This window comes from Pelodiscus sinensis, chromosome 1, assembly GCF_052426305.1.
Source record: "Pelodiscus sinensis isolate ZL-2025 chromosome 1, ASM5242630v1, whole genome shotgun sequence".
Lineage (NCBI taxonomy): Eukaryota > Metazoa > Chordata > Testudines > Trionychidae > Pelodiscus > Pelodiscus sinensis.
In genome coordinates this window covers 342,781,101-342,799,248 of record NC_143052.1, presented here as the reverse complement: position 1 = coordinate 342,799,248, position 18,148 = coordinate 342,781,101, and the positions used below count along the sequence as shown (strand labels likewise).

The 18,148-nt window shown below is 46.1% G+C and overlaps 1 protein-coding gene across 1 annotated transcript in view; it reads left to right on the top strand.

Annotated features, from left to right (window-relative positions):
• The window catches only part of GDPD5 (glycerophosphodiester phosphodiesterase domain containing 5), a 348,323-nt gene that overhangs the window by 304,823 nt on the left and 25,352 nt on the right, over positions 1–18,148 (top strand). Inside the window, exons 11-13 of the mRNA XM_075919541.2 lie at positions 5,043–5,193; positions 10,166–10,384; positions 13,265–13,422. Coding sequence (XP_075775656.2) covers positions 5,043–5,193; positions 10,166–10,384; positions 13,265–13,422 — 528 coding nt within the window. The remainder of the gene's footprint in view (positions 1–5,042; positions 5,194–10,165; positions 10,385–13,264; positions 13,423–18,148) is intronic.

The window sequence follows — 18,148 nt, the reverse complement described above, 5'->3', positions numbered from 1 at the left end:
GTAACAAAGAATAAGAAGCAGCCTGGGAGAGAGGCTATGTGCAAGGTTAAATGGAAGTTTATTTTTAATTAGAAGATATAAATCACAGGCAAATATCAGAAATTCCTGCTGCTTGTTTTGGAACTTGCACTTTTGGACCAAACGGAAGATTGTTAAATAGAAGCTATAAAATGGGAGAGCATCACAGTGTTGAAGAACTTGATTAATGCTATTCATTAGATTTCTCCTCGATCTGCATGCAACAAAAACGGATGAAGTGAAATAGACGAATAGGACACAGAAAAAAAGGAACTGAGAGAAAAGAGTCCAAGCAAAATGGGAAAGGGCTAGCAAGAGAGGACTCACTAACATGTGAGACGTGAATGCATAGCAAACCGCATTCAGAAAAGACCTGGAGAATCTCTCGGGGTTGTATGCCCAAGAGCCAGGCTGAATCCTGGAGAAGATTATTTTTATTTCTGTTATTAAGTTAGATGCTAAATCCAATTCCCACTCTTCCCATGGGGGAGGATGTAGATTTTTGATGGTTTCATTTTGCTGCACTAAAAGTCAGTGACCCTCTCTTTCTTGTCTAATAATGACACCGCATTTGCATACAGCGTGGATCAGGATTCATACATAATCTGATGCTAAGAAATGGCTTGAAATTAAGCCATCTGAAAGGCATCGCTGTGGTAAAAGCTAGACTTGTGGGCTGCACAGTTTGAACATCAGGGCTTCCATTTTGCAATCATTGTCTAGCAGCAGACAGATTTAAACACTAATGGAAGTTCTTGTCCCCTGTAGCGAGAGGTCATTCTGCAATGCTGAAGGACAAGTCAGGGTCGAAAGCATCTTAATCCCTTTAGAATCATTCAGAAGTTAATTCACTCACTGTTGCAAGGAGAATACCATTGGTCTGGAAGCAAAATAATCGCTTGTGCATCAGGGCTGATCCTGATTGCTGTGCTTAGCTCTTCTAACAGGGTGAGCTGACCTGCCTGAAGAGTTGAGTTGAATGTATCATTCAAGCCCCCTGAGCCTAGACCAGATCATCCTGCTGCACTGGCAGCCTTGTGACAGAGCTGCTAAGCTCTCTGCTGCCCCCTGCAGGAGAAGCCTGATCTGCACGTCCACTGAAAAGTTTTCGTCTTCCCTGCCTCCATTGGAGCACCGCAGCTGTATGGTTCCTTGAGATCATGCCCCCCTGGTGTCAGGAAATGTGACCCATAGGGTCTGTATAAAGTCAGGGCTCCACTGCTTTTTTTACCCATGCATCTTTGTACAGCGCTACTAGCCCAGGGCTCGTGCTTTCCAAATGACAATGCTCCTGCATGGGGCCAACGAGGGGATAGAGAGGAAAGAGAATGCCATGCAGGGTTTCTGCATCACACTATGGTGGTTGAAGATGTCTGAGATCACTGTACTGAGAGAAGGACTGAGTCTTAGGTTCCTGTCTACCTTAAACATTCAACAGGCGTAATTCCATGTCTGCTTGGTAATATTAAACCCTGTGGAAGACCTTTAGATGTTGAGGCATGGTGTGCTGCTGCCGGGACTGGTGCTGTGTCAGCGTGTTGCTTTGGGTGGAAATGGGGGGAGGAAGGGAAGGAGGCAGTTGATATAATTCATTGCTGGAAATAGAAAACAAGATTTGAGAAACCTTTCAGATAAGGGCCTCCTTAGGCAGTGGCTGAGTAGGAACTGCGTTTGCTCTGTCAACTAAAGTAGGTCTTTGTACTGCTCCCAGCTCAAGGCAGAAGTCTTGGCAGAATCCCAATTTGATTCAAATGGGTTTCACTGTTCACGCTGCCTGTATCCAAGGTCTTTCTCCTGAGTCTCTCTGCAGTGGGGATCTGTGCTTTGAAACCCCTGGCCTTTTCCAGAGCTTTGTCCCACACGCCTCAGGCCAGCAGGTGACTGGAGGTGTGTGGAAGCAGCTTCCCCACTGTGAACATCACATCTATAGCCTTATACTTTCCAAAGGCTTTGCTGCACCACTCCGTGGTAGATTTCAAACCTCCGCAGCAAAGAATTCTCATCCACAGGTCTTTGACCCCTGTGGGGCCCTTTTTTTTAATGTTGCCACTCTTCTGTCATCATCTTTGAAGTGTTGGTTAAACACCTGGGCACTATATGGTCTCTGGGCCCTATATAAATACGGCGATTTTCCTTCATGGGGCAAAATTCCGTTCACGGTATCTGCCTCTTATGCAGTCGCTTTTATAGATGCTGTATTCAGCACACCTGAATCTAGTTCACCTCTCTAGGCTGACCCATATCTTCAGGGTGTGTGTGTGTGTGTGTGTGTGTGTGTGTGTGTGTGTGTGGTTAGAAAAGCAACTTAATAAAAATAACTTTTCAGCTCAGCTCATTTGCAGCCTGGTCTGCATTATAAGTATATCTGTTTTTTCTGACCAAAACATGGACCTTCATTCCTCTGGTTTTAGCACTGCAGAGTCAGTACACCTGTGGACATCAAGGGATCCCTTTCTGGCTCACACATCTGCAAGAAAATTGTTCACTAAGTTCAGGTTGCAGAACCTTTCTCAGGCAGCTGGAACGTGGGATATTATTGTGTAGAAAATGATCCTTTTCCTTGTAGGCTGACAAATGGCACTATGGGGTTTTATCTTGACGCCTCACGTTGACTCCAGATCTGCTCAGAGCAGAGCCATGTTTTAAAGCCAAGGTTACTTCTCCTTTTGAAAAAGTTTGTAATGTAATGGGAGACAGACCGGCATAGTGTGATCACAGGCTTAAGAACCAAAGTGCTATTCCTAGCTCTAAACTATCTCCATCCGGGGTGAGTCACCGGGTCCTCTTTCTAGTTTTCCCATCTGTGGAATGGGAATACAGTAATTCCTCATTTAACACTCTAGATATGTTTCAGAAAATGATCATGTTAAGTGAAAATGTGTTATGTGGGGTCAATTTTCCCATTGAAAATATTGGGAAAGGTGGAGGTTGTGTTTCAAGCGGTGGTGTCTGTTGGGACCAGGACGTAAGGTTGGGGGAGAAAGGGGACTGGGTTACAGCAGGGAGGGTAGGTGTTTGGCTCTGGGGAAGGGAAAGGGAGGAGAGGGGAGGGGGATTGAGTTGGGAGTATGCCCCTGTGATGGGTCTGCCGGGACCCACGCTGCGTCCAGTGAGGGGGGGTCGCCGGGGAAAAGCATGGCGAGCGGCGAACCCTCCACCACTTTGCAGGGAGGCGGGAGAAGCCCCGCACAGCCACCAGCGATGGGCCGGCTGGGGAAACCCAGCTGCTGGCCTGCAAGTGGGGGCGCAGGAGGGGGGAGCAAGGCGTCTGGCGAGAGGGAGTCAGCGGGGAATGGCGCGGCGAGCGGTGAGCCATGTTATTCCGGGAATGGTCGTATAATTCAAAAAATGTTCTCTAAAAAAAAAATCATGCTATTGCGAAAACGTGTTAAGCGGGCACGTGTTAAATGAGGAATTACTGAACTTCACAGGACCAGACATTTAACTGGCTCATGTTTGGAGAGTTTTTCATGGTCTCTAAAACTTTTTTGCTGTTGCTGAGTAGCAGTAGTTTGTCTGTTTAGTGCAAGGTAAATCTCAAAAGCCTTGCCTGGATTTCATATTTGCTTCGGATCTTTATTAGAACTTTTTTGCAAACTTGGGTTGGTAATCTTGTGAAGGTAGGTTTTCTTGTGAGGTCCCTCTGCATCTTCTGCTTCTGAACTGTGCCTCTTGTGATATTTGCATGCTTCCAGCTCCAGCCTAATCTTGGAAGTGCAGAAGCAGATCAAAATGACAAATGAATCATTAAAGAATGCCCAAGAACTAAGCCTGGTTAGTTAACCTTTGTCCTCCATTCCCACTACACAGCTCCTGTCATTTGTTACTTATAGGATAATGTTTCTGAAAAGTGCCTAGGTAAGATGCTAAATACCATTTTCAAAAATGACTTAGGCCATTTCTACACTTACATGTAGAGTATAAACATTGCATGCCCCCCGGCATGGGCTTAAATAGCAATGTAGATGTTGAGGCAAGGCTAACGTGAGTAAAGACATGGCATAACCTTATGGTAGGTACCCTAAAGCACTGTCTATCCACCCAAGCCATGGGGAGAGGCTCTAGCAGTGGGAAAAGGCTCTGGCAGTGAAGAGACAGCCTCCTTCCAACCCCTTCCCTCGCTGCAGGCATCTTTCCTTGCTGCACCACCTGTGTCAGAGACTTGCACTGCAGTGTGTAGCTACATGTACCCTTCATACCATCACCACCAGTACAGACTCTGTGTTAGACACTTAATGATCTAAAACTTATTGAAATTCTGTGGGACTTGAGTGTCCTATATGGGGAAATTGGGGTCCTAATTAATTCAGATGTATTTTAAAATTTTATCCTTAGTCTAATTTTTGTTTGTAAGATTTTTAGGGCAGGAAGTATTTGCTGTACAGCTATATAAAGAGCCTCCCATGCTAAAACAAAATTTACAAGATTTATAATGAATGTGCAGTGGTTTCTGGGCCTCAGTAGGACGGGGTTAGTTTTTGGCAATCGTTCAGATGTGGAGTTCTGTTCTTCTACAAGTTAGTTTACCAAATCCTAAGAGAAACTCTAAGGTAAGGGTAGAGCTGTGCAAACCTTTAAAAAAATTAATGGAGATTGCCTATCTCCTAGAACTAGCAGGCACCTTGAAAGGTCATTGAGTCCAGTCCCCTGCCTTCACAGCAGGAGCAAGTACCATCCCTAACACTTTTTTGCCCCAAATCCCTAAGTGGCCTCTGCAAGGATTGAACTCACAACTTTTGGTTTAGTAGGCCAATGCTCAAACCACTGAGCTATCCTTCCCCCAACCTTACAATGGATGAAGCATTTGAAATGCATTTAAAGCTGACTCCCCCCCGTGTACAGCTTTTTTAAAATTAATCAAGAACATTAAACGCCTACAAAATTAATTGAGATCTTAACCACATTTTAATCCTGGTCTGAAAAGCTGGGGAGAGGATGGAATGGAGACCAACTCCTCTTCTCCAGTATTGTATATGTGCTAACTAATATGGATAGGTTAACAGAGATGCTTCTTTACTTTGCAGTTACGATGGCGTGCCGTTCCTTATGCACGACAGGACGCTCAGGAGGACAACGAATGTGAAGAAAGTGTTTCCAGAGCGGGCCAAAGAGCATTCTTCCATGTTCAACTGGACTGACTTGGAGAGGCTTAACGCAGGAGAATGGTTCCTAGAGGTGCGTCGCTCATGTACTGAAGATAGGGTCCTATCATCTGAAGCAGGGGGGATGCTGCGTGCCCTGCATCCCAAGTCAGGACATTGGCTGAACATTCATGCTACAGACCCTGTCAGACAGATGAGAGTGTTGCCGTCCTTTTAATGAAAGGGTTTGATGAAGTGTGACTAGACCAAACCAGTCTTCTCCTGGCATGCTCAATGAATGGCCTCCCATTCGACTCTGCCACACGGCACCAAGCAACATAGCTCACCATTTTTGTTGATTGTTTGGAACATTTCCATAGCCAATTCTGGCCTGTCAAATGAAGGGATCTTCCAGCGACCCCTGCCAGGGTTCTAACATGGAATGCCCTAATGTTGGCCTGTGTTTGCGCATCCGGAAACCTGGCTTGTGTGCACAAAAACCTTTGATTTTGCATTTGTATCTGCTGGGGAGTGTTGTGGACTAAGAGTAAAGAAACCTCTGCTCTAAAACTGCTTAGCCATACAGCTGCTTGAGGACATGGGCAAGCCACTTAGACTGTTTCTCAGTTCCCCATTTTATAGATGAGGCTAATACAACATAAAAGTGTTTGGCACTAATAATTATGGTTACTGCTGTGTGTTCTCCTATAGAAGACCCATAAATATTACTTCACATCAGTCAAAAGCTTCCTCTATCCTGGTATTATACAGAGGTATAGAAGAGAGGTGTTTATACTGAATCAGATCCTTCCAGGTAATATAGCTCTTGTCCTTTTTTGCTAAACTCCTCTTGATAAAAGTATCCATGACATGCTGCAAAAACACAGAAAGCAGGCCATAGCCTATCAAGTACTAATGTTTTTAAAATCCTTAATACAATTTGCCAGTTCAGTAGCAGTGTCTCCTCTTTATTTTGCTTTTCATAACCCTTAGCAAGCCTTTCTGTGGTGGGGACTTAAATGGACTAAAATGTAAATAATATGGTGAGGTGAATGGATTCTGTGCAGAAAAGGTCTCCGTTTTTCTATCAAACACCATTTCTTTCCTTATTCAGCTGGGGGCTGGCGACAGATTAAATTGCTGCTGAGTTTAATAGAGATTACACCGAGGGTTAATGGAAGGTGATGCTCAAATGTAATTAATATATCCCAGCTCCTTTGCACTGTCAGACAAGGAGCCCCTGCAGACTGCACAGTGTAATTGGGGACCGGCAGCGCTGGATCCATCCGAAGTGACTTGTTAAAAGTGGCATCTAGCATTTCCTCTGCCACCACATTCGTCCAGCAGTGCCTCTATCATGCAGCAACCAGTTATGCGCTAACCTGAAATGCCAAATTCACTTTGGTAATCACGGTCTGTGGTGTCATTTGCACCGTTGTCTATCATTGTGCAGCTCTTTTCTTCGTTAGAGAGCGACAGCGATGAGGGCAGCCCATATAAACCAAGCAATGTGGGGAACATACTGCCAGAACACTTCATTATCCAGTGTGTAACTGGCAATGGTTTGCCCTTCTCAGTCCTAGGCCTGCAGAGTGAAGTCTGTTTGAGTGAGGTTGAGCTCCCATGCTTGGGTGTCCAACACAAAACACCCAGATAACTTCCTGCCACATGGGAAGAATGTCTAATGTAGTGGTCCCTCAAGAGGGGAGTGGAGGAATATTTGGCAGGTGTGTCAGTTCCCACGGTGGGCGGGGAGGGAGTGCTGTCCAGCCGACGCTCTGGCCACACCCCCAGCTCTGCTCAGCCCCTTTCTCCAGCCTCAGCCGCAGCTCCTTTGACCCCCTGGCTCCTCCACAGCTCCACCTTCAGCCCTAGCTCTTCTCTTGAGCCAACTTTGCATTAATGGAGTGGGGGAGAGGAGGGCGGAGAGATTCCATTACTTGGTAAGTTGGGGTATGACAGGAGAAGTTTAAGCACTACTGGTCTGAAGGGTCAGCACAAAACTTGCTTTTATCACTGAAGTGCTGCTTTCTGCTAGTGCGTCCCCTGGTTGCCTTCTCCTTACTCTTTGCTGTTACAAAATGTTTAGATGGTCTTAAACCAAGGCACCCATGATGATAGGCGATATTTAGCACTCACATAGCACTTTTCATCCAAGAATTCCAAAGCAGTTTACAAAGGATGGCAAGACCTCCCTGGTCTGGCACCCTTGGAGCCTGCCTGGTCCTGAATGAGGGAGTTTGCCAGACCAGGAGAGGTCAGTGCCTTTCTGGGCACTGACCCCCTACTCCCAAGCTTACTTCCCAGCCACCAGACTCCACTCCTGGTCCAGCTGCACTCCCAGCCATCGGCCCCTCTGCTGCCGGACTCCCAGCTGGTCCCCCACTCCGAGCTGCTGGGACTCTCTGGTCTGGCAACATCCATGGTCTTGCTGGATCATGGATGTTGCCAGACCAGAAAGTCCTGAACCAGAGAGGTGCAAGTGTATAACCTGCACCCACGGAAAACTTCTTTCATGACCCCCTATTGGGTCAGCAATTGCTACAGGTTGATTATTCCCTCCAGTGTGAAGTTTTAAATCTCTTCCAAAATTCTTTTGATTTTTCAATCTTCACTAGAATTGACTCTTCAGGCTAGGAGACAAAAGTAAATCAAGATTCAATGGATGGAAATAAGGTGCAGATTTTTAACAGGGAGCATAATTAATAAAGTCCTGCGGATCCACAGATATCCACTTTATATCTGTTGGGCTATGTCTACACAGCAGTGCTATTTATCTCGAAATAGCTATTTTGTGTCTTTTGAGCGTGCCCATTATTTTGAAATATAATGGGCTCGCTATTCTGATATCCCTGTAAACCTCATTCCACAAGGAGTAAGGGATGTTTCAGAATAGCGATTTATTTCAAAATAAGTTCACTGTAGACAGCACCAAATTTCAAAATAAGCTGTTTCAAAATTGACTCGCAATAAGCTACACAATTTGCATAGTTCAAATTGTGTAGCTCATTTCAAGCTAAGGGTGCAGTGCAGACGTACCCTTGGTGTCCATGGCTCATATTTGTGGATGGGGCTGCATATATGGATACAAATTTTGTATCTAGAACCCTGCGAATTTGAAAATATCTACTTTATATCCACGGGTATCCTCATCTGCAGATGATGCGGATATCCATGGATCATTTTTGCAGTTGCAGACGCAGATACCAATTTTGTATCCATCTACTAATTAACCAATGGAGCAACTTACCAAAGCTCATGGTGGATCCTCCATCACTGGGGACTTTTAAATCAATATTAGATGTTTTTCTAAAGGATCTGCTCTAGTTCAAGTAGGAATAAATTTAGGGAAGTCTTATGGATGCATTAACAGGTGTGTTGTGAGCAAGACATGAGAAGTCATTCTTCTGCTCTACTCTGCGCTGATTAGGCCTCAGTTGGAGTCTTGTGTTCAGTTCTTGTGTCACATTTCAAGAAAGATGTGGAGAAATTGAAGAAGGTTCAGAGAAAAGCAACAAGAATTATTAAAGGTCTAGAGAACATGACCGATGAAGGAAGACTAAAAGAATTGGGCTTGTTTATTTTGGAAAGGAGAAAACTGAGAGGGGACATGATAGCAGTTTTCAGGTATCTAAAAGAGGTGTCACAAGGAGGAAGGAGAAAAATTATTCTCCTTGGACTCTGATGATAGGACAAGAAGCAATGGGCTTAAACTGCAGCAAGGGAGGTTTAGGTTGGACATTAGGAATAACTTCCTAACTGTCAGGGTGGTTAAACACTGGAATAAGTTGCCTAGGGAGGTTGTGGAATCTCCATCGCTGGAGATATTTAAGATCAGGTTGGATAGACAGTACTGGGTCCTGCCGTGAGGGCAGGGACCTGGACTTGATGACTTCTCAAGATCCCTTCCAGTTCTAGTGTTCTATGGTTCTATGGCCTGCATTATACAGGAGTTCAGACTAGATAAACACAGTGCCTCAAATCTATAAATCTGGATATTCTGTGTATTCATATGAGTATCCAAGCCTAGTAAACTCTTGACCTCTGTGATGTCTTAAGGAAGTGAGTTCCACAGGCTAATTAATATTTCCTTCATCTGTTTTGAATTTTCCACCTGTTTCATTAAATGTCCCTTTGTTCCTGTGTTCTGAAATGGGCTCAATTAGATGTTCACAAATGTGTTTTCGTGCCCTTGATCATTCTTCTCACCCATTTCTAACCCCTTTATATTGATACTGTATCCTATGAGATGAGGTGATCAGAAATGCACCCAGGACTTCTGGTAAGAGCATGCATCAGACCCTCCAATGGGAAAACTGAACCATAGGGAGAACTTACCCAAAGTTGTTCAATAAGTCAATATCAGAACTGAAAATAGAAGCCATCTCTCCTGGCACCTAGTTCTTTGCCTTATTGAATGGGATCACACTGTCTCCTGGTGGGAGAGACTTAGCTTGACTTTGAATTCTTGGATTGAGACCTATCAATAGAGCTGGGTGGGAAGTGGTTTCCCCCTTGGTGAACGTTTCTGAGATTTCAAATATGGTTCCTGCTCCGGGATGAAATCGAGGCGAAAAAGTGCGAGTAAGGGGGAAGGAGAGAGAGGTCCCAGAATACCCAATAGCCCAGAGTCCTCACCGGGGATGTGTGAGCTGAGATTTACCTCTGCCTGATACAGAGCAAGGACTTGGACCCTGGGGCTCCGACCTTCCCAGTGACTGTTCCTGATCACCGGGCTACTGGGCATTCTGAGGTCTGGGTTGCCTCTCACTCTCTGGCCAACAATTCCATCCTGGACCTGAGAAGCCTTCCTGGCTAAAGCTGAATTGAAATGGACCCTTTCCTATGAAAATGGTCTATTTGGATGAAACGGTATTTTCGGGCAAAAAAAATTGTTTTGTTGGAAAAATCTTGGTCAGCGTTCCCTAACTGGTTGGCTTGTCACAAGGCAGATTTCAGAAGCAGCTGCCACCACGATGTGGGCAGAAAATGAGTCCTGTCTGCCTTGTGTCACAGCAGAGGCCCCCATGGGCATCGCAATAACTCTGACACTTGTTTGTTTTCAGAGTGACCCCTTCTGGACGGCTGGCTCCCTCTCGGATTCAGATTACCTGCAAGCTGCCAACCAGTCGGTCTGTAAGCTGGCTGATATGTTGCAGATCGCCAAAGACAACACGTCCGTGATCTTGAACTTTCAGGACCTGCCCCACGACCATCCCTACTACAGCACTTACATCAACATTACCCTGCAAACCATACTGGAGTCAGGGATCCAGCAGCAGGCAGTAAGTCCTGCCGTGCTTTGGAAACAGAGGCTCAGGGACTGGCTCTTTCCAGCTCAAAGGACGAGCAGTTGCTTTAGTAACTGGAGAAATCAGGGTTCTGTGCAGGAGACTCATTTCTGGCCAGTTTTCCTTCCCCTGCCATAGCGGCTTTTGGCATCCTCTGTGCTTACCTGTAGTGACACCGTGCTACCCCTTGCCCAATGCTAATGTGCACCTTCTAGCACACACAGAAAGGCTCACTCATTCTCTTGCACTGCCGTCTTGTACTGAGGGCACTGTGTGGGGGTGCTCCAGGATTTGGGGCTTCCAGGGCTCAGGCAGAGAAGGAAGGATGCAGGCAGGATGGCATCCCCATGCCAAAGGCAGCTTGACCCTGATGTTCTGAGAGGCTGAATGGTGCTGAGTCCTGCCACAGGGAGCGTGGGGGGCAGAGACAATTGCTGACCTCTTCACGTGAGTGGATGCGCCAAAGCACTCCCCTCTCTGCCCAACGGCAGGAGCAAGTGAGCTGCCTCTAGCACAAGACAGCTCCTTCCTGGGTGAAGAGCCCATGCCCAGAGCCAGATTTCAGTACAAAAGTGAAGGGAATCCTCCCTCTCTGGCAGGGGCAGCCTCCATCAGTTCCAGCCTCTCCCCACCTTTCCAGGAACTGTTCCCCTTTGGCCAAGGGGTTAGCAATATCCGGCATCTTGCTGGGCGGTGGTTTCTGTTTGGATGAGAAATCAGTGATAGAGGCAGGGTTTCTTAGTGTGATCTCTTTATTAATAGTACATGCTCGTGGTCCTGTTCCCCTGAACAGAAATAGGAACAAACCTGCACATAGGCAGCTCGTGCTGGCAGAAATCCCATCCCAAAGAAGGGCTGTCAGTCTGCCTTTGCTTCTCCCCAGAGCTGGAAGGGTCCTGCTTGCTCACTCACTCCACTGGCTTCTCACCCCACCGCCTAGGAATCCCTGTTAGCTGCACGAGTTCCAGACATCTGCTCTCTTCCTTTAAGCAGCCGTGCTTTCATGTGGGAGAAGCTGGAAGTGACAGGAGCTACAGCCGAGGGAAAATTCCCATTTCCCAGGTTCAAACCTTGGGGCCTCCAGGCAGCTTTTTTAAATGTGTGATGTGCTCAGCCCAGCCAAAATGGGAAACATCTGATTTCCTCCTGCCTCCCCCTCTGATTTTAAATTCTTGAAAGTAGCTTAAAGTCACACGTGCTGATGTGCTAAGCAGCTGCACATTGTGTGACTGAAATATTTCAGACTTGCCAATTAGGTGAATAATACATATGTATGCAGAGAAAAATGGAAATGTTTAGCAATCACACTTATGAAATGATTAGCCTGGAGGAAGGATCCATTTTTAGCTTCCATCTGTCTTTCTAATGACTACTGCTGCCATCCGAGTTTCAATTAACTATGAGCCCCCCTCCCCTAGCTCTTCTTTCTGTGAGCCTGTTTGAATCTCCATCAGCTTTCCTGGAGCTCATTTCCCCACAAGGAGAATCGTGTTCCCCTCGTTGTAAGTGAACGGGAGAGCTAATGCAAAGAGATGAACAGAATAATTAGTAAAGTAGAGCTCTGGGCAGTGAGAAGAAAATCCATTTTGATGCACTTTGCCTAGTTAGATCTGAACACCTTTGCTTCAGAATTCCAGCCTAGCTGACTGAAAATGTGCCTAATCTGCTTTAATTTGCCTCGTGCATGATTAGATTATCATTGATTAGTTATTCTTATTGAGTAATAGAATTTAAGGCCAGAAGAAACCAATATGGTCATCTGGTCTGATTTCCTGCATAACACCAGTCAAAGATTTTCACTCTGGGTATGTCTACACTACAGAGTTTTGTTGGAAAAACAGCTGTTTTTCCGACAAAACTTGAGGAACGTCCACACTGCAATTGCATTCTTCCACAAGAAAATTGAAAGAACAGAGGGGTTTTTCTGGCATTGGTAATCCTCTTTCTACGAGGAAGAAGCCTTTTTGTGAAAAAGCTTTCGCAAAAAGGAGTGTGTGGTCGGGGAAGAAGGAGTATTTTTGGAAGAAGAGGAAAAAGGAAAAAGCACAGGTGCCCTAGTGGCCATTCCATTCATAGCAATCACAGCTTACATGCGAGAGAGCGTCCATTCCCTCTGGATGCTCTCTTTCGAAAAAGCAGATTGCTTTGCAGTGTGGATGCTCTCTTTCGGAAGAAGTTTTTCTGGAAAATCTCTTCCGAGAAAAGCTTCTTTTGAAAGAAGCCTGTAGTCTAGATGTAGCCTCAGTAATTCCTGCATCAAGCCCATGCCTTGTGACTGAGCTAGAACCTATTATTATCAATTAATTAATTAAGCTAATGTGTGCGCACGGCGTTGAAATCGAAATGGGGAGTGCTACAAATTGCAAGGTTTGAATGGAACTGAAGAATGGATAATGTTAGTTAGAGCCAGCCATAATATGGGCAGTGGGTGGAAAGTTTTTTCCTATCCAAGGTCTGCCTATGCCGCTTTAATGTTGACTTAGAACAACTTGTTTTCCTCTCCTCTTCTCCTTCTTGTGCTGAACTGGATGTATTGGTGGGTGTGAAGTGCATCTTGTCATGAAATCTTCCAGTTTCTTCCCTCTTGTTCTCTGGGCTAGAATTTGAACCTGTGTGTCGACAGGTGAAAGCCAGCCAGTCAGTCCCACATTCAGAAACGCAGTTGAATAGACATGTGAGGCTTTAAGCCCCTTTAAGCTGATTACAGCATTAGTGCAAACTCTCTGGCATGGCTTGGTGCTTCCCGCTGCTCTGTACTCCAAACGGCTCAGAGCCCATGTTCCTAGCGCTCTCCCAGCTGCAAACAGGTTTTCTTCTTTCAGAATCCTCTCGTTAGTCAGAGTGGCTCAGTGCATTGTCGCTCTCTATCTCCAGGTGATGTGGCTGCCCAACACGGAGCGGCAGCTGGTGAGGCAGATTGCGCCAGGTTTCCGGCAGACTTCTGACATCAAAGTGGACGCAGCGCGCTTGAGAGACAAAGGCATCAAGCTGCTGAACCTGCGATACACAAAGGTCACCCGTGAGGACATCAGGTGCTGGCTTTTGTTGGTGTGAATGTCCACTAGCTCTGTGTGTGCACCTAGCCGTCAAGCTGTGTGCATTTCACAAAGTCAGAGTATGTAGCTGCCCCCTCTACCCTTCCCATTGAGGTTTGCTGTGCTGTCAAGCCAGGAGGCAGAACTCAGCCCTCAGGTTCTGGTGATCACAGTCGTCCCTTCTGGAATCGGAGAGTCTTTGGCCTACCCGTTTCCAGACAGCTGCAGTCTCTCCACAATAGAGAACTGCTCCCGCTTAACAGGGCACACGGCTGACTGTCCAGCAGGAGCTTTGCTGTCTTGGGGAGGGGAGTCTATAGAGTGGTAACATCACTTTAATCAAGGGCAGACTCCATTTTCCCCTTTAATGGGCTCCTTGTGTCTGCTAATCCATTGGAGACTGTTCCTCAGTTACCGGTGCTAGGGGAAGGCCAAGTGAGGAAAATGGACTGCAGAATGGTATCACCTCCTCATCTTCGGTCTGTTCCTCCAGAGTCTGTGAGAAGCCTGCGCTCCCTGCCGTAGTGGTGGGCAGGAGTGAAAAGCACACAGCTTTTCTCCCCATACTGTCTCATGGCAATGCGCACACAACAGTGTCCTGGTGCCACTTGGTGATATGAGGGCCTTAGTGCAGCCTACTTGAGCTTCCTCGAATTTGTCAGCCCTGTTTTCACAGCTTCCTCAGGCAAATGAGAGTGAGACGTAGGCCAGGCTGAAAGCACAAGAAGAGATGTTGAGAGGATTGTGAGTTCTTGTGAATAATTTCTGAAGCAACCCATGGATCAATGGGTCACAGAGCAAACTGAGGCTGAGTCGCCATCAAGAGGAAGCAGCAAATGGAGGCTCCGTTCTGAGTGAGATGCTGAGAATTTCCCACAGGCTTTGTATGCAGTGACACCCAGATGCAGGGCAGATATACAAGCCATAAGCCTTCCATAGTTTGTTCCATAGCACTGGTTCATGCTGCGGGGGGGTCTGAACGAGATTTGAAAGTGGGGAAGAGAGGAGTGCTGTCAAGCAGTAGCATAGCGGAAAGAGAGCTTATCTCCTAAGCAGTGAGATGTAGTGGCTAGTATGTTGGACTAGAACTCAGGAGACCCACTACATCAAATGCTGAGAGCAGCCTCCGTCAATGCCAGTAGTCCTCGATTTGCGAGGAGTATGGGAAGTTGACCTCCTGCTGTGGAGACAGTGACAAGCTCGACTCCAGATATGTCGTTTACGTAGTTGGAGTTGCATTCTTTAAGCCGATCTTCCGAATCAAGTGTAGACGTGGCTTCAGTGTTCCTGCCTTTGCTCCAACATGCTCTTCCACCCCCCTGACCCTGACCATTGGTATTCCAGCCTGCCCACTGTAGTAAACCTCCCTCAGGCCCAGACCACATGTCCCCAGCAGAGCCACCTAGACATTGATCTTTCTGGGCCGTTTTCAGGAATTATCTTCTGGGAACGGACCAGTTTAGAAGGGTTTACAGGATTAATGTCCTGAGAGAGCAGCAAGGCGTCTGAGACAGGCCTTAAAAGCCTTCTCAGTAGAATTCCTCTCTCCTGCTGTGTGTTATTAGGGAGTTAAATGTATTGCGTTATTGCTTCTGCATTATGGCTTTGCCTCTAGCACTGAGCTCTCGTAAAGAGGGTGCTTTATACACATTTTATAACATGCTAATTACCAGCATGGTAAAGAGGATACAGCATGGAATGTTCGATATTTTCCTCTACGACAGGCATTGCTTGGTGGTGTGACAACCTTGATCTCTCAGCGCTGTCACACATTTTGATGGCATTGCACGCAGGGGTGCTGGCACAATTTTCATAGGAGCACGCTGGTGGCTTGGATGTCAAAGATCTTTCCTGATTCCTTCTTAGTTATTTACAAAGTGAGATCCCAAGACATGGGACAGTCCCATCCCAACTGGGTCCACTGTGTGAAAATTTAGACCGAGGGCAGCCCTGCATCTGACTCCTCGGACAGTACTGGATATTGTGTAGTATAAATACCTGTGCATCACGCTAGTATGTTTGCCAAAGATCCTGTGGGAGAAGAGATTTATGTGATGCTGGTCTGGCCCATTTCCAAGTGTGGGGCCTGAAGCACAAGGACAGAGCGGCTAATCTTAATAGCTCTTTACATGGAGCCCAGTATGTGATGACATTAAGTGAGCCTTGTAGAAATCAAAATATTAATTGTCCAATTCTCATTCTAGCTTCAGAGGAGGTTTAGGCATCTGATACAAAGTACATCCAGCCAGTGTTTCCACCTGATTAGCTACTGCTCTTTGCATCTCAGCTGCTGCTGCTGTGAACCTGTGATATAGGCTATGCTGCTGGTTTCTTTCAGAAATTAGTTTGTGCAGATAAAGTTGAACACCGGCTTTCAATGACCCTATTTAAATTGGCCTCGTCTCATCTTTAATTAGCCAGTGCCACATTTTCTGTAGCATCTGGGGTTTGAATTGCAGAGGGTGCAGGTACAAATGACCTCCACTGCTCAGATTAAACAGAGAAGGGATGTTTTGCCACTAGGTGGCCTTGTTAATTTTTAGGATTTATTGCTTGCCAGGTGTGACTTTTTCCTCAAGAAAGCAGATGGAAGTCAAACTGTTGGCAGGGGTGAGGGGTAGATGATATTTTAGAGCTAGAAATGAAAGTAGGTGCCATTGTGTGGGTAAACCAATGACTGAATGGCAGGATGTCCTATCCTAATGATGCTGTTTTTAAAAAAACAGATGATAGCTCACAATACACAGACCTTAAATGGCTCCGGGCCAGATTGTGCTATTGCAGTGCAGGCTTCCACTGGGGACCAGTAGGGAGCTGCATTGCGTTAGGGGGAGCTGTCTGGACATGTAGATATGTTTGATCCAAGTCCTGCCTCAAAGAGCTGATGCTTTCTGAAGACCAACGGCGTGCCAAAGGAGAGCGGGAAGGAATGAAGGCAAAATATGTCCTGTAATTTTCACTGCATGAGAGGCAGAGAGGATTAGTGATAGGGCATTCAGAGATCAGGGTTTTATTCCCAACTCTGCCACTGAGTTGCTGTGTGACCATGGGCAAGTTACCTCCTCTCTCTTTGCCTTCTCCCACTCTTTGTCTTTTCTATTTAGAATTTAAGTTCCATCATATGTACAGCACCTAAAGCTGTTGGATCTGCTTGGTGCTGCTGTAGTAGAAATAAATACACCTTTTTAAACTCTCAGTCCACATCAGTTTTGGCCAAATGTACCACTCTCCCTTTTTAGCTGTCAAATTCCTTCTAGGAACGAGTTGGTAGCAACGGCTGTGTAAAACTCAGAGTGACTCCTCTTTTTCTGCATGCACCAAGTTTGCACAAAGCAGCTGGTATTGCTGAATGTGGTTAATCAAAGCTCTCTGCCTGCCACTCCTGCTGAAAACTAAACCAGGCCACGTTGCATATGTTACACAGCTAAAGTAACCAGTTCTGCCCAAGTGCTACAAGGAGCAATCTTGTTGTTGCATGGTACCCTCTGGTGTGCTGTACAGAACAAAGCCTCACCCACCCTTTCCATTCATTGCCCATCTCTTGGAGAATTTTGGTGAAAGGATGTCCCCTGGAAATTCTTTGATGGAATATTCTGTGTACCCGGCAGCCTTCAGAATCAAACCTGCCACAACAGGGTTCAAACGGACATTGCCACAGAGTGGGAAGCTACCGGCCGCACAGATTGACTAACCCTGGTGGACTGTCATCCTTTACCCAAAAATAAATGCCCTAGGGTATGTCTAGACTACAACATTTTTGCAGAAAAAGATACACAAAATGCACTCTGCAATTTGCATACCTTTTTCTGCCTTTTTTTTTTTCGGAAGAGGCTTTTGTGAAATTTGGCCAATCTATACTGGGCCAAATTTTGGGGGAAAACCCTCAATTGGAAGATCCCTCCTTCTTCGTGGAATGAGGAAGACAGGGCTTCCGAAAGAACCCGTCTGCTGTTCCGCAAGAAAAAAAAAAAAAAAAAAGCAGAAGAGCAAATGAGTTCCCTGGACATGGTATCCCAAAATCCCCCCCCTCCAAGTCTAGACGTACCCCTAGTGTCTGCATGTGCTGTGCAGCACGACCAGCATCGCTTTCAAGAGTGCTTCACTTCCCCCTTGCATTCAGTGCAATGTGGCTGTATTAACAGCCTTGTGCTACCCCCAGAATTTTAGATAGCGTCTCTCTTCAGAGCATTCGTCAAGTATTAATAAATCATCACAGTCCTTCCTGGAGGCACAAGTGACATTTCTGTATTACAGATGGGAAACCCAGGGCCACAGACAGGATCAATATCCTCATTGCAACTCGAGAGTTCTTCCCTCTCGGCCTTGTGTTCTGGCTTCTGGAGCCAGCCCCTTGAGAAATGGATGCAAGCTTTCAGAAGGCTTGAGACCTGTTTTGTTAGCAAACGAGAGGCACTGGGCAGAATGAGAGTATGATTGACTCTTACATCGATCACGAGTTTAAGTGAATTGCTCTTTCAGTTTTATGGGTGTCTATGCGGCTGTTATTTTTACATCACCCTAATTAGATAGGTCTTTTAAAAAATGTGTCCAGCATGCTACCATGTAGGGTGAGAGAACTAAGCCAGAACAAAGCCATGTATATCTAAGCCAGAATCTGCTCTGGTGAGCAAATAAAGCTTTAAAGTCAAAATAGTGGCTCAATAGGCCAGGCAAGACTTGATGTGGTCTTGTGTTTCCAAATGACCTACTTCATCATTTCCCA